Source organism: Rhamphochromis longiceps, linkage group LG10 (genome assembly GCF_057381845.1).
Source record: "Rhamphochromis longiceps isolate RC_006_pf linkage group LG10, R_longiceps_female_GT1.1, whole genome shotgun sequence".
NCBI lineage: Eukaryota > Metazoa > Chordata > Actinopteri > Cichliformes > Cichlidae > Rhamphochromis > Rhamphochromis longiceps.
The window spans coordinates 23,647,103-23,673,851 of NC_140566.1; the positions used below are offsets into that span (position 1 = coordinate 23,647,103).

Consider the following 26,749-nt stretch of genomic DNA (forward strand, 5'->3'; position numbering starts at 1 on the left):
ATGAAGATCAAATGGAGCACATTATCCTCCCTGTTTAGACTGCTAACAGTGTCTTCAGTGACAGCTGAGAGATCAGGGCTGAGCTGTGAGGGCTGACACTCAGGACCCAAGAAGAATAGACAACTTTTTTATTTAAAGATAACTTTTTTCTGTAATGAAGGAGTCATTGAGACTTTCCCCACCTCTAACCAGGAAGTGGGTCATTTGTTATTGTGCTTTTTTGTGGTGTTTGTCTCAGCTTCCTGTAGGGACCAGTCTCTTCTTTCTCACTTGCTGTCGCTATGGCTCCTTTGTTGTTGATGGTATCACGCATTTACAATCACTTTTTATCTGCTGCCCTGCAGTGGTGTCTTCTGAATATTCTGAATATCTTCTGAATATTCTACAAATTAATTCCAAAATATTCAAAGTGGCATGCCCAAACAAAGATTGTCGTCTGCTTAACTGTGATGAAGGTAGGGTCATAATTGTTATTCAGCAACAACATGAAAGCATGCTAAAAGCATCCTGCCTTGTATCGGTGGTTCAGGCTGGTGATGGTGGTGTAATAGTGTGGGGGATATGTCCGTGCCACACAAGCGTTTTTTTAAACACCACAACCTACATTGAGTATTGTTGCTGACCATGTCCGTCCCTTCATTAGCATAATGCACACATCTTCTGATGGCTGCTTCTGGGAGGTTAATGTGTCATGTCAACTCAGATAATCTCAAACTGCTTTCTTGAACATGACAATGAGGTCACTGTACTGAAATGGTTTTTAACAGTCACCAGATCTCAATCCAATTGAACACCTTTACAGTGGAAATTGGATTCATGGATGTGCAGTTGACACATCTGGAGCAACTGTGTGATGTTGTCATATCAATATGGAGTAAAATCTCTGCAGAATGTTTCTGCCACCTTTTTGAATCAGTGTCATAAAGACTTAAGGAGATTCTGAAGAAAAAAGGTGGTCCGACCTGGTAGTAGCATAGGACACCTAATAAAGTCTGTATCTAAATGATCAGATTATCTTATCAGGCCACAGGCCAACATTTAGTTTATTGAGATATATTTGTAATTGGCTGTTTACTATCTTTTTACATCTGGATTTTGACCTAGGTCAGTATGTTCTCAGATTTTATTACACATACCAAAGACTGAAAAGGATATGGAGCCGAAATTATGAATTTGCACGGCCCATTTTTAGACTGAGGCTCCATGCAGACTCGCCTTCACACAAGTAAAACCCAATAGTCTGTAGGCTCTTACTATTCTAGTGCAGTGGAATTCCTACAGTATCCAGTTAAACTGACCATGACTAGATCACATTGCAAAGCCCTGGGGGGTCTTAAATACAAAAGTAATTGTCTTCTCAGAGGCCAGTTGAGAATAGTTTATCATTCTTAGAGGCCTGTACTCATTTTTGAGCCAAGTGCTGCGAGGCACGATGCAGTTCCTGGTTAATCATTGACCAGGAAGGATACAAAATAACTTTGGTGCATGTTATTAATATACGCTTATTGCCCTTGTTGGGTTTTCTGTGTGTCTCATCTTTGGCGTTTACGTAAGCACAGCTAAACTAAAGGGATGTTAGTAATTTGCATCTATGCAAACACAAAAGGAGTGTCATAGTTGCACAAACATGCATTCAGTGTTTGGCGTTGCAAACATATTGCTTTCTTTTTTTCTATACTTTCTTTTTGTTAAAACAACAACAACAACATGAAGTGGACTCAGTGTTGATATTGTCAAGTATTTAGGCCAGATCAGGGCAGGAATGCAGAGCTTATTAGAGTGTGACAGCTTGTCTTGGTCAGCTAGAGATTTTAGCCACTGATGTGAGCACTGCCCAGCAACAGTTTCACAGTTTCTCTCCGCAGCTCTCACTGTTTAATCATTGTGGTTCATACATATGTGTGTCTGACACACGCATACACAAAGAAGTACACTGCTGGTGCTAATGATAACACTGCATGGCAAGCCCCTTTCCTTTTCCCGCAACCAGCCGCTTTGCTCTGTCAGAGCTCAACATACATCCACTTCCACCTTTTCAAATACGGCTTCCTCCCTGCTTCTGTTTGATTGAGGACAATAGAATGATGCCCTGTTGGTCCTCTGGGAGGCTCTTGTCCAGAAGTGAAGTCATGTTTCTAACTTTTATTTTAATTTGAGCTTGTGTTGAGTCTCTTTTGCCTCCCTGGTAGTTAGGTTTTGTGGATTTCAGTGAAAGGGAATGTAGGTTAAAGCACTATGTTTCTATTTCACTGAGAGTAAGTAAAGAATATCACGGCTCGTAGGCTTGATGAAGGCCTTCATGAGCCAAAAAGTTCTTTGGCTTCTAATTTTGCACATTGAGTCAAAGCTTTGCTCTGTGAGTCTTGGTCTGCTTCTCATCAACTTAAATATCTGTCATTTCTATTTGCTGTGGTTGAACTTTTCTCAGACGGAGTGAATGTTCTGCTCTGCAGGAAGGCTCCGCTCAGTGCTGCAGCTGATATATATCCAAACACAGTGGGAGTTGTGGGCAGTAGTGTCCACATACAGCCCAGGATTGGTTTTCAAACTGCCAATCTGGTGTGCCTTTCTTTTTGTTTTTGTCAAAAGGATCACAAATGTGTAATTAGTATAATCACCAAAGTCAGAAGAAAAAAAAATGATGATAATAATAAGATGTAATGATTTACTGTTTGTGATGGAAAAATCTTTTTCACCAACAGCAAGACAGCAGAGCAGGAAAATCGCTTTCCGTAGTCCTTTATCACCCAAGTATCATACAAGCCGCCTGGACTTATTTTTGTAATTTTGTAATTTGCAAAATAATTAGATGCTTATCGTTCAGGAGAATACTGCAGTGACTTCCTGCGTGTTAACTGCAGGCATATATAAAAGTGACTGTGTGATGTTTTAGTGGTGGTGAGAGAAACAGCCAATGTGGCAGGCATACTGGCGCTTTTACAGTCATTTAAAGAGCACTTCTAAAGTGGGGCCCACCACCAGGAGGGTCAACAGAAATCTTGACGTGTCTACAAAGGTTCAGAGGTTTTGTTGACTTTACCAAGATACACCTTTTGAATATGGCTTAGCTATGAGCCATATCTGTTATAGAAAGCTGTTAAGTTCATGACAGTGTTAAATAGGACTAATTTGCGGTGGATTCTGGGTAAACTAAGTCCTTTTTCAAAGTTAAAAACTATGCAGACACATGTCATTACTCTGCTTTGAGGACTGTAGCAGAAAATGCTTGCCTTCTGGAAAAATGATACAGCTGCAGTGACATGGTGCTGGAAAAACACTTATTCAGTATTCTAATTAAGAGCAACAGTACCAACAATAGTTTGTGGGCTCATAACAGAAGCATTTGTTGCGGTCTGTCTGGGAGGGTGTCCATCAACCAACCTGTTGTCATTTTTCTCAGAAGATGTAGCAGGGCCAGCAGGATTAACCGTTTTAATAGTTTCTCCCTGCATATTTGTCTTTCTTTCTTTTGATCTTCTTGGCATCCTCTCTTTTTCTATTTCTGCCTTCTGAGAGTCATATCTGTTTCTCAGAGACTTGGTGGTCCAGTCTCGTGGCTTCATGGTGAAGGTCACGCTGGAACACGTAATCACCAATAAAATACATTAAAAAAAGAAAGAATTTAACACCCCCCTCCCATACTTCATTCCTCCCTCTCTAGATCAGCCTAACCTCTCTTCCTCTCATTTGTTGGTTTTATGAATCCCGTCTTCCTAACAAATTAAAAACAAGCTCCTCCTGTGACCATTTCTTTTAAACATAAAAAAAATCTGCTTTTTGAATAGCCTGCAGTTCTTAATTTTTTTACTCTCCCCTCCATCTGCCATGATATAGTCCTTAGCTCAGTTGCCAGGCAGAAAGTGGTCATGAGCTTATCCTTGTTTATGCGTAACCTCAATATTTAAGGTCAACCCCTCTCATGGATTTCTTTTGTAATCACGTGTGGAAATTGCTTTAAGCTCAAATCTAGCTCAACAATTGACCATTCAACATACTTGAAGCCAACTTTGCTTGCCTGTTTGTTTTTTTAAGTGTTATTATAGTCAATTTTCTCAGTGATAATGCTACAGTTTTACATGCTAATGTTTCTTTCCTTCTCTCAGCATGATCATAAACAAAAGTTAGAGTACATTTACAACAGGTGGAGTCAGCCAGCAGTGAAATCACTAGAACATCGTGGATGTGGCTGACAGTAACAAAGATCCCGCATAGCGGAGCACTAGTGGTGCCAGCCTCAATAGAAAACAACAGTGAAAGCAACAAGGCTCTTTGTACAACACTACACAATCACGCAGGAGTTTTGAAAGATGAGGTTATTGTTGACTCGTGTGACTGACTGATCAGTGTCGTGTTTAAGTCTTCTTTTAATATTGTGCCTTTTGTGCCCATTTAGGGTTTAATAAAACTAACCTGTTAATTCAAAGTGTATTATTGACATGGTGAACATGCTTTACATTTGTAGGTTTAAAAAGAGGCCACTTATCTCAAACCAACACAAATACTGCAGTACTGCTGTGTGATACTTTTGTTTGTGTGATGCCCAGTTTATGAGTTTATTAAGAAATACAGAGGAGACTTGTAGAAATTGTGGAAAGAGGAAAATTAGGATGAAAGTGGGGGATAGCTGTTCTTTGTGACTGGTTTTTTTTTTTCCCTCTGGGGTGGAGGCTGGGAGGTCACCCATACACCCACCCGACCCACCACCATTATCCCCTCCCTCCTGCCTTGGCTAGTCTCCATGTGCCGGGCTCAGGGCCTTGGGAATGAATGCCGCCCGGGCTGTGCTCCGTCTTTGAAGCCAGCCAGGAATGCGAGGCCTCTTTTTTTTTCCTCCCCTCTCTCGCTCTCTGTTGTTTAGGCGGCCGGCAGCACTAGCAGCTATCTGCAGCAGTGAAATATTCCCTCCGCTGCGCTCATTGTGCATCGGAGAGCCGGACGTCATCGGCTAGCCAATCAGTGGTCCCCGCTAGGCAGCCTCGGGTCTCAGTGGGGGGAGAAGGAACCCGCTAGAAGTCTTCTCTCTAATATCTGGCTCTCCTGGTTACTTGGTCTGGTCCCTCTTTAGAAGCCGAACAATGTTCTGAATTAGAAACAAGCATGGAAATCAATTGGCAGATCTTTATTTCAGATTAAACTTAGGAAACACTCTCTTTTTCAGATGGAAATCAGGAAGGGCAGTGACTTTGACTCAGACTTCTGGTGAGTTTTTCTTTTTCCTTTCTTTCTGATGGTGTTCCCTAAAGTTTATACATTTTCAATCCAATCTGAACACAGTAGAGCTCCAGATTAGTTCCCTCTCCGTTTTGCTACTGTGACACTTGGTCTGTTTTTCTAACTTGTGTTCAGCTTTCCTGTTGTCATTGTTCACTTCTCTTGTCTCTTGTTGTTGTGGTTTGCGTGTGAGAGTATTTGTCTGGGCCGGTCACCCTCTGCCTTACCCTCCCTCCTTCTCTCCCCTCTGTACATTTTGTCACTGCCTGTCCCCTCCATCACTTCCACTTCAGCGCTCCCCTGTTTGGGAGCCTCTCTCTGTTCACAGTGGAAATAGGATGGCTAGAAAACACACACACACACAAAGGCACACGCAGAGTAACACACTACAGATCAGAAGGCCCTTCATAAACACATGGGATACCCCCCTTAATACTGTAGTTTAGCTGTGAATGGCTCCTGGGAGGTGGGTTTTGTGTATATGCAAAACGGCCACCTCGGATTATCTGTAATGCAGTTTTTTTAATACCAGGCAAAAAACCTGGAAACACTGGGAAAAAAATACATTTTGAAAGCGACTGTAAGGAATTTCAAGTCATCATTGTGGTTTGTGAATGAAATAATTCCCGATTACACAGGAAACAAAATCAGTTAAGCAAAATCTGGTCGCTGGTGAGCCCTAAAACTGGGCTGGTTGGCTTGACTCTGTTATATTAGTAGCATTTGCTTTTGTGTATGCATGACAGGTGTGTGACTATAAACTTTGATGACATAGTGAAAGAAATGCATGCAGGTCATGGGAGAGTCGACTGTAACGCTCAAACGCCGCAGTCACTTGCGAGAGCTGGCTTTTGTATGAGAATGAACTGCAGTAACTATATGAACAAATATCCACTGCAGAACTTAAAATGCAGTAAATAAGTATATAAAATCTAAATTTGATTGTTTCTATTCAGTTCCTGATCAAACAGGAAACTGGCAGAATCTGTTTGTTAGCAGCACATCACTCACATAGGCACGTGGCCTCAACATTAAATAGTATATTGTATATACATGTCAGAACAGTTACCTTTAGAGTGGAGCAATTGCTCCACTCTAAAGGTTTCCATAATGTTCCATAATGTTCCATAAGGTTTCCATAATGTTGCAGATAAAAAGTGTCATTTGAAATGGTGTGACACTAGCGGTGCAAAGCATCTTCCAGTCACGGGGTCAGGTGGTGAACTTGATAAAATCTGAAAATTTTACATATTTGCAGATATTGCTTCTGAAACATTTAGATTTACATTGAAGGAGAGGATAGTGATCTTTTTTCATAATTAAATAGTGCATTGATCATTGATTATTATGTTGCTCTTAACATATCATATTTTAGACAGTCATTTGACAAAACAAATACATAGATCAAATACTGCGGTGTGCAGTGAATAAGAGGAAAACAAATGTTTTTATGAGCCACTTGTGTATAACAATGCATTATACACCTGTCACATGACTAATCCTCAGGTGCTTCTGTTCTTCTATATGAAATTCCTGACATTTTTTCATGAGTGTGCTGCAACGTGCTCTGCTAGTCTCAGGGAACTTAATTAGAGGTCTTATTGATGCAAAACGGCAGACCCCTTCAACAGGTGGTTAACTGCACTGACCCACAAAATCAAGCTGGCGTGAACTGTAAGAACCCTAAAACAAAAAAAATGGCATGAAACTTGTCTTGCTCACATAATAGTATTAATTTTGAGTACATGTTGAGGCAGACAAAGGTGTAATTGTGTTAAAGGGACTGTACTTTAACTATCTAAACCTATTTGATTGATACTGTTTTATTTTGCTTTTGATTACAAAATACTATCTCACATGCATTAATAAGAAAAAAATATTAATGTTATTTGCCTGTAAGCCTAATGTGAACAACATGAACAAAGTCATTTGTACCATGTTTGTCCTGAAAAATTAAGCCTAAGTTGAGTTTTCAGGCCTGTGCTGTGTTTGTGTTTTCTTCCCCAGGAGCAGACTGTTTCATGGGGCTCTGACTGCAGAAAAAGAAGGCAGGAAAATGACCTAAATAGTAACCAACGTGACGGACAACCTGGTGCAGATGTGTTTGTGGTAATTTTCCCAGTTTCAACCACAAGGAAGACACATGCATCAGCGCTCATACACGTACACCATACCTACAGATTCTGCCCTTCCCTTCCTGCCATTCGCCCCAGTCCTCCATGGATTCCTACAACTTCCACTTTGAGAGAATGAGCAACGTGGATCTGCATCCTCTGAGCATGCCTGTCAGCCGGCTTTCCCCAGCCAAGTCCAGCAGTAGCATCGTCGACCAACTTGCACACCACCAACACGGCAAAGGAGACTCTGCCTATAGCTCCTTCTCTGGTGGTTCCACTGCCCCAGACTATCCATCTCCCTTTCTTCCAGAGGACCTTCAGCCAAACTCCTTCAGCCACTATGCTGATCTTAAGTATATAAAGTCCATTTACCATCCGACCCAGGTTCTGCAGTCTGACTCAAAGACCATGGACCAGCTCTATCGCTCAGTTGAATCTATCACCCAGGAGTACCGCAACAAAACTAACACTAATGTAAACCACCTTAACTACAATGGCAGTAACAGTGTCCATACCAACAACAAAGCACTCTCAAAAAGAGAGATGCATTTGGGGAATTCAGCCCAAAGTGCTGTCCCTCCTGTCCGTCCTCCTCCAGTTCCAGCACGCCTGGATAGTTTTATAGCTACTAAAAACTTTGAAAACATCCATCATAATAATGCTGAATTTCAGCTCCAGCAGCCTTATCAGAAGGCCAGACCCCAAGTTCGGCAGCACCATGATCTAAATGCCACAAAACCTGAGACAGCTAATGCTGATACAAGCAACTCGGACTTCACTTCTGACCCAGTATACCCAGTTTGGAGAGGCTCTCAACAGCAGCAGCCACAGGCACAGGTGCCACCAAACTACCGACCCCACTTCCAGCCTAATGATCAGACCAGGCTGCCTCTGAACCCAGAATACCTATCCATCAAAGAGAACAAAGCTGCCTCTGAGCAGCAGAAGTCAGCAAACAATCTAAGCCGATCTATTCCTCGAGGCACAAGTCAGCCTGACCACCTGCCAGCCAAAAAGCCCCCGAGCACTGGTGGATGTAATGGAGACCATTATAGCAAAGCTAGTAAGCGCCATCTTGAAAGTCAGCGCAAAAGGGCACATTCTGCTTACGACTGGCTTGGTTCAGAGCCAGCCCGAGCTGCCAACCCCTGGGGGAGTAATGATCAGAGTCTTATCAGCGGCAGCAGCATTCAGCACAAGGGTCAATACTACTTTGTCACTGGAGTGTGTAAGCTGTCTGAGTCTGGTTTGAAGACACACTCTCTTTCTGTTTGTGGTTCTGAGGCTGGAAGTGAAGTCTCTACTGTGTTGGAGACGCACAAGCTAAGAGAAAGATGCCACAGCACAATGGACAATTTGTTTAGACCTCTCCAAGAGACTTCTCGCTCTTTCAGTGGTACAATTCTAGATGAAAATGATGTTTTCACTTCTGTTACCCCAGGAAAAGATATGATCTCTGAGAGTCGGGAGCAACTTAAACCGTCCTTTAAGCTGACGCAGTCCTCACGAAGCTTCGATGCCTTAGAAGAAATCGACACAGTGCAGAATCGAGAAATTGGCCGGCACACTGCCAGCAACCCTATATTTTATTGTGGTCCCGAAAGAAGCTGCTCACAATCAGCCTCGCCAACAATGGAGGATACATCACTGATTAGCAATGAGCAGTCCAACCACCACAAGAGAGATGATCATGCAAAGAGAGGGAAATGGCAGCCCTTAGGGGATGTTGCAAGTGAGAGGATAAACAAGGAAACAACCCCGCTTCTGTACCACCTCACTGGTGCCAGCAGAGCAGCATTACAGCCCAAGAATGAGCCTGGGATCAGTGTAAAAGGCAAGGAAACAGTCTTAAACAAAACAGGCCAAGGTGCTGTGCCAATAAATGACAGTGAGACACCTCCACAGGGTGACATTAGCAAGAATAATAGAGGTGATGATATTTCAGTTGCCTGTAACACCTTGGATGACTCATTTAAAAAGTACTACAAAGAGAAGCTGAAGGATGCTCAGTCAAAAGTTCTGAGGGAGACGTCATTTAAAAGGAGGGACCTGCAGCTGTCGTGGCCACACCGGATCAGGGAAAAGCCAGAGCTGAGACCTGGAGTGATTCATCGTTTCTCTTCATCACAGGACTCAGAGACTTCTAGCGACACGCTTACTCCTTCTGTCACTTCAGAAGGGATGGAGAAGGGGAGCATAAAAGAAAAAGACATCAGCGATCACATGGAGATTGGCAAAAAGCATGAAAATGAAAGTGGGAGGCCAACAAATGTTGCCCAGCCACAGGTGGCACGAATTGGAAGCAGAAAGAGACTGACTCCTGAGCAGAAGAAGATGTCTTACTCGGAGCCAGAGAAACTCAACCACCTCGGCGGTGGCCCACACCACTCAGCCTGCCGTTCATTTGGCAATGAAAGCGACGACCTGTTTTTGGATCAAAATGAGGGAGAGGAGCAGGTGCCACAAGAAGAGCAGGGATTGGTTGAAGCACGGAGGAAGATGTTTGAGACAAGAGGTCGAGCTCTTTCAACCTCGAGCACCTCGAAGACAAACCTAAAACATCTGCGACATCAGGCTCTGGTGGATTACATGGAGCGTAAGACGGGCCATAAAGCGACCGAACCCCAGCAACCAACGTCTCAGATACCACCTCCACCCAGACAGAGGCACTCTCTTGGGGAGAAACCATTTGACTGGCCAGGTCCCAGGTCTCTATGGGGGAATTATGAAGCTAAAAATACAAAGAAGAAGCTTAACAGACCCCACTCTGCAGGCCGAATCCTCGATTCCTCCACCAGCTCGATCAGGTACAGCTGAGAAGCTTCTTTTGGTTCTGCCTTTGTAGTGTGTAGTGTGGATAAATCAAGCATTTAAAGTATTCTGTTTAATTTTCACAAAACAGGTATGCACAGTTCTTCTCAGCACAGTCCTGTTCAGGCCAATATAGTGGCCAGCAAAATCAGTCCAGATGGAGAGAGAGCCAAGGTCCTTCTCAGGGAAAGTCTGCATCAGCGGAGAGTCTCTTGGACCAGCCAGAACCACCCAGTTTCCTTAGGAACCGTTCCACATCCACACCGCACACACTTGAGGTAAAGTAGGCCAAATTAGTGGCAATATCATTAAAAAGCCCTTAGATGTATCCTTAATATGACATTCCTTACTAAAGTCACCTGTAGATTTCCTTTCACAGATATAGTTAATTAATTTAGAGTCTGTATTGCATTTAAAAAGCAGCAACGTAAATAATACAAAATTAAAATAAAAGCGAAATATTTCAGGTCATGTTCACTTGGCAGTGTAGTAATTTCTGACACCAGTACAAATTAAATTCAGTGTTTTTGTTCTTTTTTTGGGTCTGCAGGCAAATGAATATGAGGAGGATCTACTACCAGCTAATACTATGGAGACCAGCAGGTATGTACCAGTGCTGCAGATAATTTGGGACACTTTTATTGGGTTTTAGGTCAGAGAAGTATTAGGTCAGTGATGTGTGCACTGTGGTACAGACTATAAAGTTCAACTTGTTTCATTGTGGTGCTGGAAAGTCAACACCAACTTCCTCCAGCAAACCGACATTCCTTTCAAAAGATTTACACATGGACCGTAAAAGAAGAGTAATGGACTGAACCAGTTTCAATGAGTTAGCCTACTTCTTGAAATTATGTTGATTTCGACTTTGAGTCTCCTGTTTTGAACATTGATATTTTTATTTTCTAGAAATGATTCATGTTCAGGTAAAATAGTGGCACAGTGGCTAGGACTTTTGCGAGAGGTTCGAATCAGACATCCCCATGTCTGCGTGGGTTCTCTTTGGGTACTGCAGCTGGTAGGGTTAGGTTAATTGGTGATTCAAAATTACTTTAGGTGTGAATGGTTGCTCTTCTCTCTTTGTGTTGGCCCCTGCGGGGTACACGTCATTGCAAGGGTTTCTGCTCCAAAGTAACTTACAGTTGCCATGAATCTTTATGTCTGATTCTGTTCTTATTTTAGTTCTGAGAAGATTGCCATTAAGGAATCCTCGAGAAAGTCAGCTCCTGTGGACCATCACCAGGTCCGTGTACCGTCACAGAGGGGAAAATCCATGGAAGAGCTTGGGGTATCCCAGGTGACAAAGGTGTCAGCCCTGAGTAAAAGTTCTGAACAGCTGGATCATCTGCGGAGGTATTCGAGTGAGATGGGACGACCAGACTTTTCTGATGAAAGAGAAGCCCAGGGGCAGGAAAGAAGGAGGAAGAAACTAAGTGTTTCGGAGAAAACAGGAAAAGAGCCAGAGATTGTTGGTCAGAAGCACACTCAGGGACAGTCACAAAACCAAACCCAGAGGAAAGCCCTGTTGAAGGACAACTCAAAGGAGGATGCTACAGTCAGATCAAGGAACTCAAGTGGATCAATCTCCCCTATCTCCTCCTCTTCCCCTTCTCAGGCCAAGGTTCATCCTGTGAGTCCTGGATCTCATGGCCCTGTCACAGATGAATGCAGGTCTAGCAGATCGCCTAGTGAGACTTCCTCAAACCCACCGTCCCCTGGAGGTGAAGAGATCACTGAGAGGGAGATTAAATCCACTGTGTCCACCCCCACTCAGACAAAGCTTCCTTTTGAAAACAGATCCAGGTAAGATTAGACCCCATGTTAAAATGTGCCATACCAGTTTCTTCCTCATTTGAATTAATCAGTAACAGGAAACATTACATCAAAAAAAGATTTTGCAAATTTCATCAGGTGTAAATCTTTATCATGATTTTTTTTGACTTCCAGCAGAGGCAGCACATCTTCTGTGACTGAATCAGAGAGGGAGCAGTCGGTGAATGAACCAAGCAGTAATGGCCAGCCACCTGATTCAAACCATGAGGTGTCTCTGAGCTGTGGCGTCACCACAGATCCTTTGCTCTGGATTCTGTCACCAGAAGAAGAGGTCAAAGAGGAAGTCAAGACTACACCTCTGACTGACAGTGTTTTTGACTCCACTAGTGCAGTCCCTCTAAAGCAGATGAGTGAAACCTCTGTGTCTCCCTGCACGTCGGTCTCCGACGAAGACATCAGTCATCAGGTGGATGAGGAGAAAGATCTGGTAATGGAAGATGAGAATGTGGGAGAAAACCAGGAGATGGAGGAAAGGGGAACACCAGAGGGAGAGACGGAGGGCCAGGAGACACCTGCTGAGAGACCTAAGTGGGAGGAGCTTGTAGAAGCAGTTGTCGGAGCCGACCAGACGTTAGCTAGAGTGCTCTACCCACTGACCAATCGTAAGACAGCGCTCATGCTGATGGAGCAGCTGCTGTCGGAGGACACACTGCTCATGGAGGAGCACTACAAGAAGAAACAAGAGCAGAATGGAGCAGCAGAAAGGTAAATGTTCATGTGCCAGAAGAAAACACTTCAGGTAAACTCAGCAGTGGTAAACAAAGCAGATGGAATGACTATTTTTCAGTTTACACTCGTGGAAAATAGAAATTGTGCTGGAGGTCTTCTTCACTCCTGAAGAAGTAGTTAACGTAAAGAATGGATAATAACAGCCAAGCTAGAGTTTCCAATGGTGTGCAGCACTCAGGTAATTAGGATTTCTAGTTTGATGGGTTTCCATGAAATTTGACACTAGTTTAAACTGGCTAACGAACTGAGCTCCACTGGTGCTTCTGTTATCTTGTGTAACATCTCATGCACGGACACACCTGTATATTTGCTTACTGCTGTGCCTGCACTTCTATTTCTGCTAATGTAAGCACACTTCAGATACAAAGAGAATGTGCAGATGCATTTCAGAGTATTTAAATATGCAGAAAACATTTGGACTTTGCTCAGTTAACTCTGTGTTGCTGTTAAAATGTGGCCTGCCTGAAACAAACATGTCATTTGAGCATGTCTATATTGTGACAGCAGGAATCAAGTTGTTTTAACATAACCAAATTTCATTGCAGTGCTGAAACAGTGGAAGGGTCGGAAGCCTCTCCCTGTCCCCCTGCTCCCGACAGTGAGAAATCAGCAGACCTGCAAAGCAAAACTGACATCACAGAGAAGAAGGTAATCATCATTTTATGCAAATAGTGAGTAGTTTAGTTCAGCGTGCATTACAGAGCAAGTACAGCTTAATCGTTTTTTCAACATTAAAATTCCTCACGACAAGTAAGAAGAAATAATTCATTAGTTGAAAAACATTCAAGACATCCCTTGACATACCCATAAAGGTCTGTCTGCTTTATGGGTAAAAATACTCTGTATGTCTCAAATCACTGCTTTGTTAAATGAGTGAAAGCCAGACAGAATGAGCACTGCTTTTATGTGAACAGTTTGAACTGTGGCCTCATTCAGTTTTAATTTTTAAACCAGAGCCTCTGGTGATTTCATATTGATACCATCTGTAAGCTATTTGGCCTTAAGTGGACTATTCAAGCAGCAATAGTTCTGTCTCTTATCACATGATATGCCGTCTGCCTCTTATCAGTGTCTCCCTCTTGTCTAATGTTTGGCTTAGCAAGTAACTCCCCCCTGTTTCTTGCTGCCATGCACACTCACTGCTAGTACAGTGGTATGGTTCCACGGCAGCAAATGTAAAAAAACATATTTTTAACTGGTTTATATCCATCCTTTTTTCACCACATCTCATTTATCTAAAGCGTCTCAAACTCTTCTCTTTGTTCCTTTCAGCGTTTGTTGGCTTCGTACATCGAGGACCGTCTGCGCTCGTATGAAGAGACGCGTGGAGCCCTCCAGGTAGAGGTTCAGGAGAACAAAGCCCGCGGGGAAGCGCTACAGGTGCTGGTCCGTGAGCGTTGTCTCCCTGTGGAACTGGAGAGGTACAACCTGTTCATAGGTGACCTGGAGCGGGTGGTCAGTCTGCTGCTGTGCCTGTCTGCTCGGCTGGCCAGGGTACAGAACGCCCTGAGCACCGTGGATGAGAACACTGATGCTGAGGAGAAGGTGGGGAACCAGAAACATTGACTCTGACTGGCTGATTCTGCATGCCAACTATTGTGAAAATAACGCTGAATAATTAATTTAGTATTTTTAATTAGCGTTACATAATTGTTTACCAGGGATTGTTTTGAAAACTCTCCAAAATTCTCCAAGTTTCTGCAAAGAAAACCCACAATCACTCAATCCTTCTTGCCTTTGTTTTGACTCAGATTTGGATTTTCATGAACACATAACAGTCAGTCACATTACATAACACATATAATTTAAAAAAATTAAAAGCATTTTAGATCAAATGATCTGATAATAATTTTTTAATGAACTCTCTCAAATACACCAGCATGTGCTCAATGTATTTTGATGCCATTCACACGCTGATGCTGTTTACACATAAACACTAAATCATGTGAGTAAAAGCATACTGTCAGCGAGTGCTCCTGGGAGAAATGCTACGTCACTAAGCTTAAGGATCTCAATATACACTGTGGCTCATTAGGAGCTCCTGGCAAAAAGACCACGGAGAGCAAGTGTTAGAAGTGTGCAGCTGCTCCCATGCCCTCAGCTATACTCTTATTCTGTTTACTTTAGAACAGCAAACACGCCACTTGGGGGAAAGTTGAAGGGCAGCTGTAATGGAGTCAAGGTTTCTCACTTTGTGGAATTTAAAAAATGCTGCTGGGTTTATCTGGGCTTAATTGACACTTTTCAGCTTATCAAATGTTTGAAGATTAATTTGATTAATCGATAGGGGCTTCACTTAAAAGAGTTTTCATGTTGCTAATTTCTTCTCCTAAATAATTTCCGCGCTCTCTTAATTAATCATTAATCCAGTGGCCACGTCACAGGCGTAACACGAGTTCTGGCTGTGCTTTCTTGCGCTTTCTGAATAACCTGTTTCAGTGTTTCCAGCATAATTTTTTGTATGTTTGCATGGATGCATTAGACCTCCAGATTTTCCCCTGAAAAGACTCTTTGTTAGCCCTGTGCTCTGTAATAGCAGCGCTGAGCGTGCTGCATACTGAGGGCTTGTTAGAGGGCTCATTTGTTTTCTCGCTGTTATCAGCAACACTGGTATTTACACTGACTCATCGAAACTCCAACCCAGTTTCGATGACATTTGTAACTACCCTGCCCTCTGTTGACACAAGGAAACACTGCACCCTCTGTCCTGTAGCTGTTTGAAACATAATCGTGCAACTTTCACTCCTCTTTATTTCCTGTCACTTATAAAAACACCCCAAAATATGAGACAAAATGTCACATGATTGTTTTAGGGATTTATTTTGGTTATCAACATGTGTCTAATAGAGAGGAAATGTAGCCTTATAACTCTGTCACTTAGAATTGATCATTTTTTCTCTTTGCGTTTCCATGCAGCAATCTCTGGACAGTCGCCATCGTCTGCTATGCAAACAGAGGGAGGATGCCAAAGATCTGAAGGATAACTTGGATCGCAGAGAAAACCTCGTCTCCACCTTCCTGTCACGCCAGCTGTCCGCCGAACAGCTACAGGACTACCGGCGCTTCGTCCAGACCAAGGCGTCGCTGCTCATCCGGCAAAAGGACCTGGAGGAGAAGCAGAGGCTGGGAGAGGAGCAGCTGGAGGCCCTTACCGGCAGCCTGGATCTGTGAGGGGGAAATTTTGGATTTGCTTCGCTTACCTAAAATGAGGATGGCTTCTTCAAAATGAGACATGTAGAGACATGTTGGCTTTGTAGAGGTCCAGCTGGTCTCTGCAACCCTTTGCACTCTGTCATGACTGTTTTGGTCATTGAAAAGAGTTTAGCAGAGTTACACCAAGACCCACGATACCCCTCTTCTATTTGTTTATATAGGCAGTGCATGAGGTGAGCAGTAATGACTGAAGTTGCTTACCTTCCTGTCATCTGCTGAGACTCATAAATGCTCACTGACTCCGCCCACCACTGTTTCCAGGCTTGTCCCACTACGGTACATCTTTTACTTCGAACAGGAGTGAACTGTTTTTGTTTGGGGGGTTTTCTGTGTGCCTTGATGATAGCTGAAGCTGTGGAACATTTTCCATTAGAGCTGCTGTGGGGACACTTTTTTAGCAATGCAGAAACCCTCCCTTCACTTTTCATTAGTGCTTCAGCCCTGTATCTGCACCTGTGGAAACCTACTATAAGCTTTAAGATTGTATTTGAGCAGCGGGAGGACGCCAGTGAAAGAAAGCAGTCTGAAAGAGAGCGATGTACTGTATCATATCAGTAAAAATGTACAATAGATGTAGAAGATTTAATCTTTTTTTAATGTTCTTATTTTTAAATGTGTTTCAAATGAAGGCACTAAAAACCAAAAAAAAAAATAGGTGAATGGAAAAAAGCACTTTGTAAAAAAAACAACCTAAATGCACATTTCTTCAAATCAGATTCAAGATCATTTCAAGTGGAAGCCTTACTCCATCCATTTAAACAATATTTCTTCCTGTTTCAGGTTCGTTTTAAATAGGAATGTTGAGGTGATCTTTTTTAAAAGGTACACGAGCGCATCAATCAGCATGAAAAATTGTGTACAAATTTTTTTCCAGTTAATTTCATTAAAGCCTTGATGATTTATACTGGAATAGTTCTTCATACGGAGGTGCTAAGCCTCATAAAAGCAGATTACACATAAGCAACAATTATATCACTGAGTACTTTGTTCCCCAATGTCCTTTTGTCGCATAGCCGATTCTTGATACTTGAAATGCCTTTTGTTTTAAGTTTTTTAATGAGAAAAATTCGCAATCTTCAATTCAGGCGTCTTAGACTGGTTTCCTGTTCTCTACCTCCACAGAGTAGCCCCCTCTAGAAACACGTGATGCTTGTTTCATTTTACACACTTCTCTTAAGTTAAAGGCTGTTTCTGAAAGTACAAACACACTTTACCCGCACATCCACTCACCTTTAACTGCACCACTGTTTCCCCATTAAAATCTGTCAGCTAGTTTTCATAGTTTTATACATTTCTGTTCTCACAGAACCTTCAGTCCAACACTTTTGAGAGCTGTTTAATGTTGCTGTTCGTCACTGTGTGCGCGCGTGCTTGTGGTGTGTGTGTGTGTGGTTGAACAGAAAGACAGAACTCCTTTTGGTATTTGCCGTGTTAACTTTCAGCAAAACTCCTGTGAAGGTGATTGAAATGTCATCGTCTCTCAGGAATCTACACCTGCTGGCTAATATATATATATATATATATATATATATATATATATATATATATATATAACACCCAGCACGCCCCTGCGGGCGGTTTATCCTTCAAGCTCGGGTCCTCTACCAGAGGCCTGGGAGCTTGAGGGTCCTGCGCAGTATCTTAGCTGTTCCCAGGACTGCGCTCTTCTGGACAGAGATCTCCGATGTTATTCCCGGGATCTGCTGGAGCCACTCGCCTAGCTTGGGAGTCACCGCACCTAGTGCTCCGATTACCACGGGGACCACCATATATATATATATATATATATATATATATATATATATATATATATATATATATATATATATATATATATATATATATATATATATATACATATATATATACATATATATATACATATATATATATATATATATATATATATATACATATATATATATATATATATATATATATATATATATATATATATAAATAAATTTAAAAAAGTAAATAAATTGTGATTAACAATAAATCAGTTTTTCTTAGTAACTACGTGCCCTTTTACCTTGGATAAATATTTCCATGTTTTTGTGGTAAACAGTTTTTCCACCTTGGCCACCACCCCTGAAACATTTCTCTGGAGATTTATGACTCTGACCGCTTCAGTTTGCTAAACAAACGTATGCTTGTTTTGGCCTTTGTGCTGACGCAAGGCTGGAGTGTTAGAGAGGCTGAATGCCGTTCCGTTCAGCCTGCTGGAATTCCTAAAGAATCCAAAAGACCGGCATTTTTGGAGAAACAGAAGACCCTTGGCTGCACGCGGATAAATGTTGGTTTTTGCTACTGTACGTGTGCGCGGTTTCCTGAGTCACTGCTTGTTTCTCTCTTTCAATCACAGCTGTGTTTAGCTGAAGGAAAAGGCGGGTTTGATCCAAAAACTGCAGATTTGTGACACTGATACATGGAGAATTTGTGTTAAAGCCAAGAGAAGCAAAGACATTTCAGTGAGTCCCGACTGCCAGCAGCAGACATTTGTAAACCCACCTCTTCTGGCATGTCTCACACCTGTTTTCTGTCAAGAGTTGTTGTTTTGTGCCTGTTTGGAGTTCCAAATTCCATCATGTTTGTAATATTGTGAATAAATTAAGCTCACACTCATTCCTCCTTTGTTTTTTTTCCCCTCAAAGCAAATAATGGCATATTTGTCTAGGATTTAAGGTTGGTGCTACCATTGCAGGATTCACTGTGGGAGACCAGTACAGACATAACATTTTATCTCATTATTTCACAAATGGGAGATCCTGTTTGGGCTTTCAAATCAGAGCTCGCCTCTGCCCTCTACAGGCAGATCAACACATTGTTTCTGAAAGTCCAAATTTTCCTAGCAGAGAACTTCCTGTGAGCCTGTTTTGTTCTTAATCTGCATTTTTTTAAATTAAAAAATGATATTGTGGAGATAATACATACATCATCTATGCATGTAAACTAAATATTTTTTAAAATACATTTTTTTATTAATGTGGACTACACTCGACACTTTATTTGTTGTTAGTAGCAGGTTGGCCCCCTGTTGCCTTTCAGAACTGCTTTAATTCTTTGTGGAATAATTTCAGCATGGTCAGCTATAATACTGTGCCAAAAATATCCCCCACACCTTTAAACCACCACTAGCAGCCTGAACCTTTGATACAAAGCAGGATTTATTCATGCTTTTATGGCCTTTACACCAACTTCTGATTACACTATCTGAATGAAATTGATGCTCATCGGACCACGTGGCATTTTTCCAGTGAGGCTGGGATTTGAAGCCTCAGTGTTTGTTTTTAGCTGATAACAGTGGCAACTGGTGTGACCTTCTTCTGCTATAATGCAGTTGCTTCAAGGCTGGACATACTGTGCATTCAGAGATGCTCTTCTCCATAACTGCCTTCCTATCAGCTCGAAGGCCATTCTCTAAACTATGGCATCAACAAGATATTTTCACCTAGGGAACGAAAATATCCAGTATTTTCTGTTAAATCACCTAAATCACTTATATCACCTTTCTTCGTCATTCTGATGCTCAGTTTGAACTTCAGCTGGTCTGCTTGATCATATCTAAATGCACTGAGGTTGTGTCGTGTATCTCACTTTGATTATATAATCGTGTTAACAAACAGATATAAGGTATACTAAATGACATGAAAGTCTGGACCAAAATCAATAGGAAGATTAACAGAAATATTATCCTATTTAACTGATGGAAAAAAGACTGTGTGGTCTCAAAGTAACACTAACTGATGCTGTCGTCCGCCTCTCGTGTCTTTCAGGCCTCGCTGCTCCCATTTGTTTAGTCAGTGGGATGCCTTCGAGGATGTCAGCACATGCTTATTAAGAGACACAAAATGAAATGAGCAAAGAAATGGTTGGTTTTGTTTTGGAAAGTGGCAGAGAAATCCCCAGGTGGACGAGAAGAGACGCCACGCAGCACTTGGAGTACTTTGCAAACCAACAAAAACAAAACAAAACAGATTCCCAGAGAAGCAGCGGTGTCATACAACTCAACTCTGAGCATCCTAAACAAGCGAGATCTTGTTTCCAAGACACTGATTGCATGGCAATTTGGTTTAGCATCATTACAGAGACAGTATAAAGATATACTCCAGACAGCAAACGGGAGGATATAGCATGGCGAAGCACAGCTGCAGCAGCAGTTCTGTCACAGCGCCAGATAATGAAGAGCTTTGCTGCTGATAATCACCGACTGTATCCACGGCAATGTGGGGAAACAGAAAACTCAAGCATATATTCCACAACCCCCCCTTTATGTAACCATATAACTGTGTTAAAATGACCAGAAGACACAGTGCCTGCAGGAGGTGAGGAGGATTCTTTATCAAAGTGGGTGACTCAGTGATGTCTCTGCCAGGAGCTCAGATTAGTGGTTTTAAAGCTTACTTTTCAACCTGAACTCTGAACCCTCTGCCCTTAGGAATGTCAGCACACCTTGTGTTGGCCTCCACCTTCTGGCAGTCATTACTCACCTCGGTTATGAAAACTAACAAAGGCTTGGTCTCAGTCTAACTAGGCTGCGGTAAAATGGTATATGGCTATGATTTATTGCCACTATATATTCCTGCTGAACAGTGTACAATATGAATGCCAGGCCTTTCTCAATATACTCAGTATCCACTTTATTAGGTACACCTGGTCCGCCATAAATGCTTTAATGATATCTATAAATACATTACGTTGACACCGTCACAGAGGTGTTCATTCATTTATATGTTTTAGCATTGAGGTCAGTATTACTGGACTGCTGAGAGGTGGTTCGATCTACAGAGCACCTTACAGACAGCTCTCAGCATAATGTTACATAACTATGATTTTACCAGGATTTACACATTTCCAACAATGCAATGAAAAAAGTCAAACATTATGGGCCATAATAAATATTGCAAGACTGCCGTGGTGCACTGCCTTACATTGTTAGGAATCATTACATAATGCAGAGAAATAAATGTGCACTTTATGTGACTAAGGGGGGTGTTGGCAGGTGTCATTTGTAATAATAATAATAATGATGGATTGCATTTATATAGCGCTTTTTGAGAACTTCAAAGCGCTGTACAATTCCAGTATTCATTCACTCTCACATTCACACACTGATGGAGGCAAGCTACAGTTGTAGCCACAGCTGCCCTGGGGCAGACTGACAGACTGAATTGTGTTGTTTTATTAAATTTACTGCTAAAATTACAGACATTAGAAATGTGGGTTGTGTGCAATACACCTACTAGAACTAGGCTGGACTCCCTATTTGCCTTTAGAGCTGCCTTGGTCTCCATGGCACAGATTCAACAAGGTGCTGGAAACATTGCTCACAGATTTTAGTTTATGTTGACACAATAGCATCACACACTTACTGCAGATTTAACAGCTGCACATCTATGATGTGAATTTCCTGATCTGCCACACCTCACAGGTGCTCTGTTGGATTGAAATCTAGTGAGTGGACACCAGTACAGTCAAGTCGTTGTCATGTTCATCAAACCAGTTTGAGATTATTTGAATTTTTTGACATGGTGCACTATCCCGCATCAGCCACAGCTGATGGCCGCCCCTCCCTCAGCCTGGTTCTGCTGGAGGTTTCTTCCTGTTAAAAGTTCGTTTTTCCTTCCCACTGTCGCCAAACCATTTGCTCATAGGGGGTCATATGATTGTTTTCGCTGTCATATTATTATAGAGTCTACCTTACAATATAAGGTAGGGTGAATAACCTATTAAAGCACACTTAAAGAAGTGTGATTATTACCTGGGAATACCTGGTAGTTTCTATGTAATAAGCAGGAAACAGAGCTGCAAAGTGGCCTGTTTCCATTTAATAACACATTGATAACCTATTAAAGCTAACTTAAAGAAATGTGGTAGTTTCTAAGAGGCCCAAAGTGTGCCAAGAAAATATCTCCTGCACCATTACATCATTACCACCAGCAGCCTCAACTGCTGATACAAGGCAGGATGGATCCATGCTTTCATGCTGTTTACACTGATCTTATTATCCAGTTTTGGTGAGCCCACACGCATTGTAGATAAGTTTCCTGTTCTTATCTGAAAAAGCGTCACACAGTGTGCTCTTCTGCTTTGATGTTTGACATGTCGTGCTTTCAGAGATGCTCTCCTGCATACTTTGGTTCTTAAGAGTGGTCATTTCAGTTACTGTTTCCTTCTCATCAGCTTGAAGCAGTCTGGCCATTCCCCTCTGACTTCTGGCATCAGTGAGATATTTTCACCCAGAGAACTGCTGCTCACTGGATGTTTTCTCTTTTTTTTCCATTGCCATTCTCCATAAACATGGTAGTGTGGCTAAAATACCAGAAGATCAGGAGTTTTTTTTAATACTTGAAACATCCATAACCACGCTTTGTTCAAAGTCACTCGCATAAATCACCTTTCTACTCCATTCTGATGCTCCGTTTGAACCTTGGCAGGTCCTCTTGAACCGTGTCTACATGCCTAAAAACACTGAGTTGCAGCCAAATGATTGGCTAATTAGACATTTGTGTTAATGCTTGTTTACATTAAAAACATGTAAAAAGTTAACAAGGATTTGAACAGGATTTCCGTTATGAATTTGCTGTCAGATAGTGCTTTTTTTTCCTTTATGGTTTGCTACAGTAGTGCACTTTTAGGCTTGTAGCAGTATAACATTACTAGGACAACGTTTAATTATGGATTGCTCTGATTGCTCTCTATGGTACAGTTTAATCCTTAAACACTCATATGTTTATGTGCATTAACAGTTTGACATCAGCTCTATGTGCTGACTCTCCTAGCTCTCTGAACCCGTGTTGGGTTTCCTCCCCGCAGCAGCCACAGAAAAGAACATTTGCTTAATAAAGCCCAGAGGCTCTGAGATGAAACATCATCTTGACGTACAAACAATGTACGCTTCTGGGAAAGTGACATAACGAGACACGCAAGAAGCAGAGGGAGACGAGTCAAGGGCAGGCGAACGGCGGGATAGTGAGCTGGCCTACTATTTCTAAATGTTGCTATTTCTTCCCGCTCTCTCCTGCCTCTCGTTTACCTCCAGTTTTCAGCACACACTGAGTTAAGTGTATGCAAAGCTCGTTCTGATCTTTCAGCCACGCACATTCAATGCCAGATGCTTACCTGGCTTAATCACAGCTGTCTCGACAAGTCAGGAGATGTAGCCAAGCCTGGAGAATTACTTGGCAAATACAGGGGCATTAATGATTTATGGAGCACCTGTGCGGCCTTAATGAATGATACAAGTTGTACCCCCCCCCCCCCCCCCCCCTTTTTTTTTTTTGTTGTAAATTTGATTATGTTACAGTGAAATCCAGAGTCGGCTTCCTTCGGGGGAATTTTTTAATGCTTTACAGCCTTTAATAATTAATCTATTTTAAAGTGAAGCAGTGAATAGCTTAGTCTTCTAAACCTGCCCTCAGAGGCACAAATATTTAAGTCTCTTCTTTCCAAAACAATTATATTTTTCTCTACTGGAAGTTTAATTCCCCTATAAATTAACACCTCGTTTTTTTTCCCTGTTTGCGCATGCCTGCTTTGTGAGATCACTGCACTGCATTTCTTGCTCATAAATGAAAACACAGAGCAAGTCAAGTCTTGATCTCAGTAAATGAGTAACAGAATGTCTTTATTCTGCATTCACTTCCTGTCAGTATGTACGCTTTAGCTTGAAATCAAAAGAAGAATAAGAATGGGTACTTTGACAAAAACAAAAAAAGATCAACCAGATTAAAGTCTGTGGTTAAAAGAAAAACAGCCCGTTCGACATCACAGTGGAAGAGAATTCATGGCACGACTTATCGGACATGGAAGCTCGATTACATAAACAGACACCTTAATTTTTTTAATGGCATGAACTGGAAAACTGGTCTAAACCACTACATTTATTTTCCCTGGAGGGTCTTGGGTCGATTTGTGGCTCTAGGTCCGATAGTGTATGCATTTTTCTAGGACCCTCCAGGGGTTAATTCTGGCTATAGTATTCATATAAAAAACATAAACAGAAGAAAAAACAAGGAAACCATCCTAACACTCCATGTGTGATATATAAACACAATATGAAATCATCTTAAATTTTACATACTATATACATACTACACCTCAACGGGTGTATTTAGAAGTTAAACACTTATTGAGACCTACTCCTTTTTTACAAAAAAAGAGGGTTATTCTCACCTTAAACAACAAAAATGAAGACAAGGCTTCATAAGAACACAATGAAACAACTCAATCACCGAGAGGAACATTTCCTATATTCATTCAGTTTGTTGTTTTTCAGCTGGTCTGTGAAGTTATGTAGTGATGTACTATTTTTTTCCACTTTGTCTGTACAATTGTTCCACATGCTAACTTCTGTGACTGTAATGCTGTGATATTATACATTAGTCCTTATTACCAGTTTGCTGAACACGCAGATTCCTCTCAGGTGATGATGCTTTGGTCTTAATTGAAATGACTCAGTAGAAAATTCTCTGTACAACTTTAAAGCTCAGTTCAATTGAAAACAGACAGACTAAAGGGGCCACACCTACAAAAGCCCACACTTGTGTGAGTAATAAGACGACTCACAGGAGCCACCATTGTCTGACATTCACCTCATGCAGGTAACGTCACACACAGCGTCTGCTGACCTCGAGGTTTTTTAAATCTTTTCTCTTTGATCTTAACCACTTAAATTGTGTTTCTATAGAATCCCTCCACATGTTTTTTGTATCATTATCTCCAATAATAACTGCAGAAAGTAGGCTAAAAATAAAAAAAGAGAGCATTAACCAAATCCTTTTAAGGTCATTGGTGTGTTTTCCGTCAGGGAAGAGCTTTGCTTTCACATAAAAACATCTGACATGGGCCTGTGCCTGAAGCCGGTGCCGCTGTCTTCTCCCTCTTCGATGGGGTCGTTGTTCAGGGAGTACAGGCCCGGCCGCTGCTTGTGCTTCTTTTTGTGGCCTGTCACGTTTGGTTGAAAGAGGCGGCTTATTGAATGCAGGCCCTTGGAGAGATCCGGGAACAAATCCAGCTCCTCTTTCTCATGCAGGGCCCTGTCCTCTGCCGGCTGGGGTTTGGGCTTACAAAGCATCTCTCTCACAGACTCAGAAACGTCTTTGTGGAGATAGTGGTAGGCCTTCTTGCCATAGTTGTCCCTGATGCTTATGTTGGCTTCGTACTCCTTCACCAGTATGCCAATGATATATTGCTTGTCATGCAATGCAGCAATGTGCAAAGGAGTGTATCCCCCGTGTGTTTTTGCATTGATGTCAACGTGAACCCCTCCTTGCCTGGCTTTTTCGATAATCTTCACAAGCATGTCGCTGTTCCCAGTTTTGGCTGCCCAGTGCAGAGCAGTGAACCCTGACATGAAGTCCTTCTTCTCGGCCAGCTGGTTGTCTCTGAGCAGCAGGCCGTAAGCCTGGCTCCAGTGGCCGGCGGCACAATTGACGAGCCACTGATGCTCTGAGTGCTCCAGGGGAAACATAGAGGGAATCCTGGTGTCTTTGTGCTCCTCTGATACCTTGGTGCTCTTCGCTGCCCTCCTTAGTTGGGGTGAGCCGGTGCTGCTCTCCGCAGAAGGCATCCTTCTCTTGTCCCTGAAAGCATCCGTTTTTGGGTGTTCTTCGGGTTCATCTGGGTCAGGCTTAAGTTTGTTTCTCTTGTCCCTGAAAGCATCTGTTTTTAGTTGTTCTTCGGGTTCATCTGGGTCAGGCTTAAGTTTGTGGATCTCCACTTTAGTGGCGCTGGGGGGCATCCTCAGAGGCAAGGCATATGGCTTGGTCTTTACAGGCGCATTTGAGCAGTTAATTCCCTTTCTATCCTGCAGCTGGACATCAACATTCAGCGACCTTTTAAGTCGTACACTTGCAAATTTACTCCTTTGCAGTGCCATCTGTATGGGAGAAAGCAGTTCTGTGGGATGGTCACTACTTTCACTTGCCTCTTCCTGATCAGGTTCAGTAACAGCTGATTGAACACCTCCCTGATCCTCAGAGCTTCCAGCCTGCGCAGGTGGGCGCTGCTGCTCACCTGTCAGCGGGATCTTTTCATTTTCAGGCTTTTCCACATGGATCTTTGGACCTTCCAACAAATGCTGATAGGTTTTCCGCAGGACAACATACCGTTCGCCGTCGATTTCTTTCACAAACGCTACATTGTTGACAAAAGTCTTGAAAAGCTCCCTATTCCGTTCTCTTTCTTCGGGATCCGCGGTGTCCACCGACTCTCTGAACTTATCAACCAGGTCGGATTTCTTCACTCTTCCACCCTCCGCTACCAGCAAAGACAGGATGGATTCTTGTGTCAAAATCATTATTAAAGCTGTAAAAGAAAAAAGCGAAAGCTCCTTACAGCTGCGCGGTGTGTTACACCTTTATCCGTGTGACGGTACAGACCGCTTTACCTGGACGCTCCCTCTCCTCCCCACACCTGGAGGAGGCTCTTTCCGGGGAAAGTGAGGACGTGGACAATTTGAATAATGTATGTACATATTTTACTATGAGCAAAGTAGTTCAACATTCTTATGCTCAAAAATTTCGGTAAATCAACAAAGTAGACCTCAGTAAAATAAAACAAAAAGCATCACTTTGTTCCTATTCGTAGGCTACAAGTACATATAAATGATAAGGAGAAAATATTTGGTAATTAGGCTAAAAATGTTGGATTAGGCTCACATGAGGTGTTGAAATGTAGGTACTGTACTCACAAACATGAAATGTTTGTAATAAGGATTATACTTTATATGCAAGGGTTATACTTCAACACTGAAAATATTACACTTTAAATAATATTAATCATAATAATGATAATAAAGTAATAAATAAATAAATAAATAAATAATAATAATATAC

At 42.1% G+C, this 26,749-nt stretch overlaps 2 protein-coding genes across 7 annotated transcripts in view; one reads left to right on the plus strand and one right to left on the minus strand.

The window, feature by feature from the left end:
- shroom1 (shroom family member 1) overlaps positions 1–18,536 on the plus strand; it is a 30,923-nt gene extending 12,387 nt beyond the window's left edge. For 2 of the 6 annotated variants that reach the window (XM_085421047.1, XM_085421046.1), the window contains exons 2-10: positions 5,159–5,199; positions 7,219–10,135; positions 10,231–10,417; positions 10,690–10,742; positions 11,319–11,939; positions 12,084–12,674; positions 13,244–13,346; positions 13,971–14,243; positions 15,615–18,536. In XM_085421047.1, coding sequence (XP_085277173.1) covers positions 7,431–10,135; positions 10,231–10,417; positions 10,690–10,742; positions 11,319–11,939; positions 12,084–12,674; positions 13,244–13,346; positions 13,971–14,243; positions 15,615–15,869 — 4,788 coding nt within the window. In that variant the 5' untranslated portion in view covers positions 5,159–5,199; positions 7,219–7,430 and the 3' untranslated portion in view covers positions 15,870–18,536. Of the gene's footprint in view, positions 1–4,739; positions 5,200–7,218; positions 10,136–10,230; positions 10,418–10,689; positions 10,743–11,318; positions 11,940–12,083; positions 12,675–13,243; positions 13,347–13,970; positions 14,244–15,614 lie in introns of those variants that run through there. The other 4 variants (XM_085421048.1, XM_085421045.1, XM_085421050.1 and 1 more) reach the window with 4 other exon arrangements.
- A 4,938-nt stretch (positions 18,537–23,474) lies between these two features.
- sowahaa (sosondowah ankyrin repeat domain family member Aa) lies at positions 23,475–26,369 on the minus strand. Its single transcript, XM_085419664.1, has one exon. It carries the CDS (start codon positions 26,209–26,211, stop codon positions 24,736–24,738), a length of 1,476 nt encoding a protein of 491 aa, XP_085275790.1. The 5' UTR covers positions 26,212–26,369; the 3' UTR covers positions 23,475–24,735.
- Between the last annotated feature and the right edge of the window lie 380 nt (positions 26,370–26,749).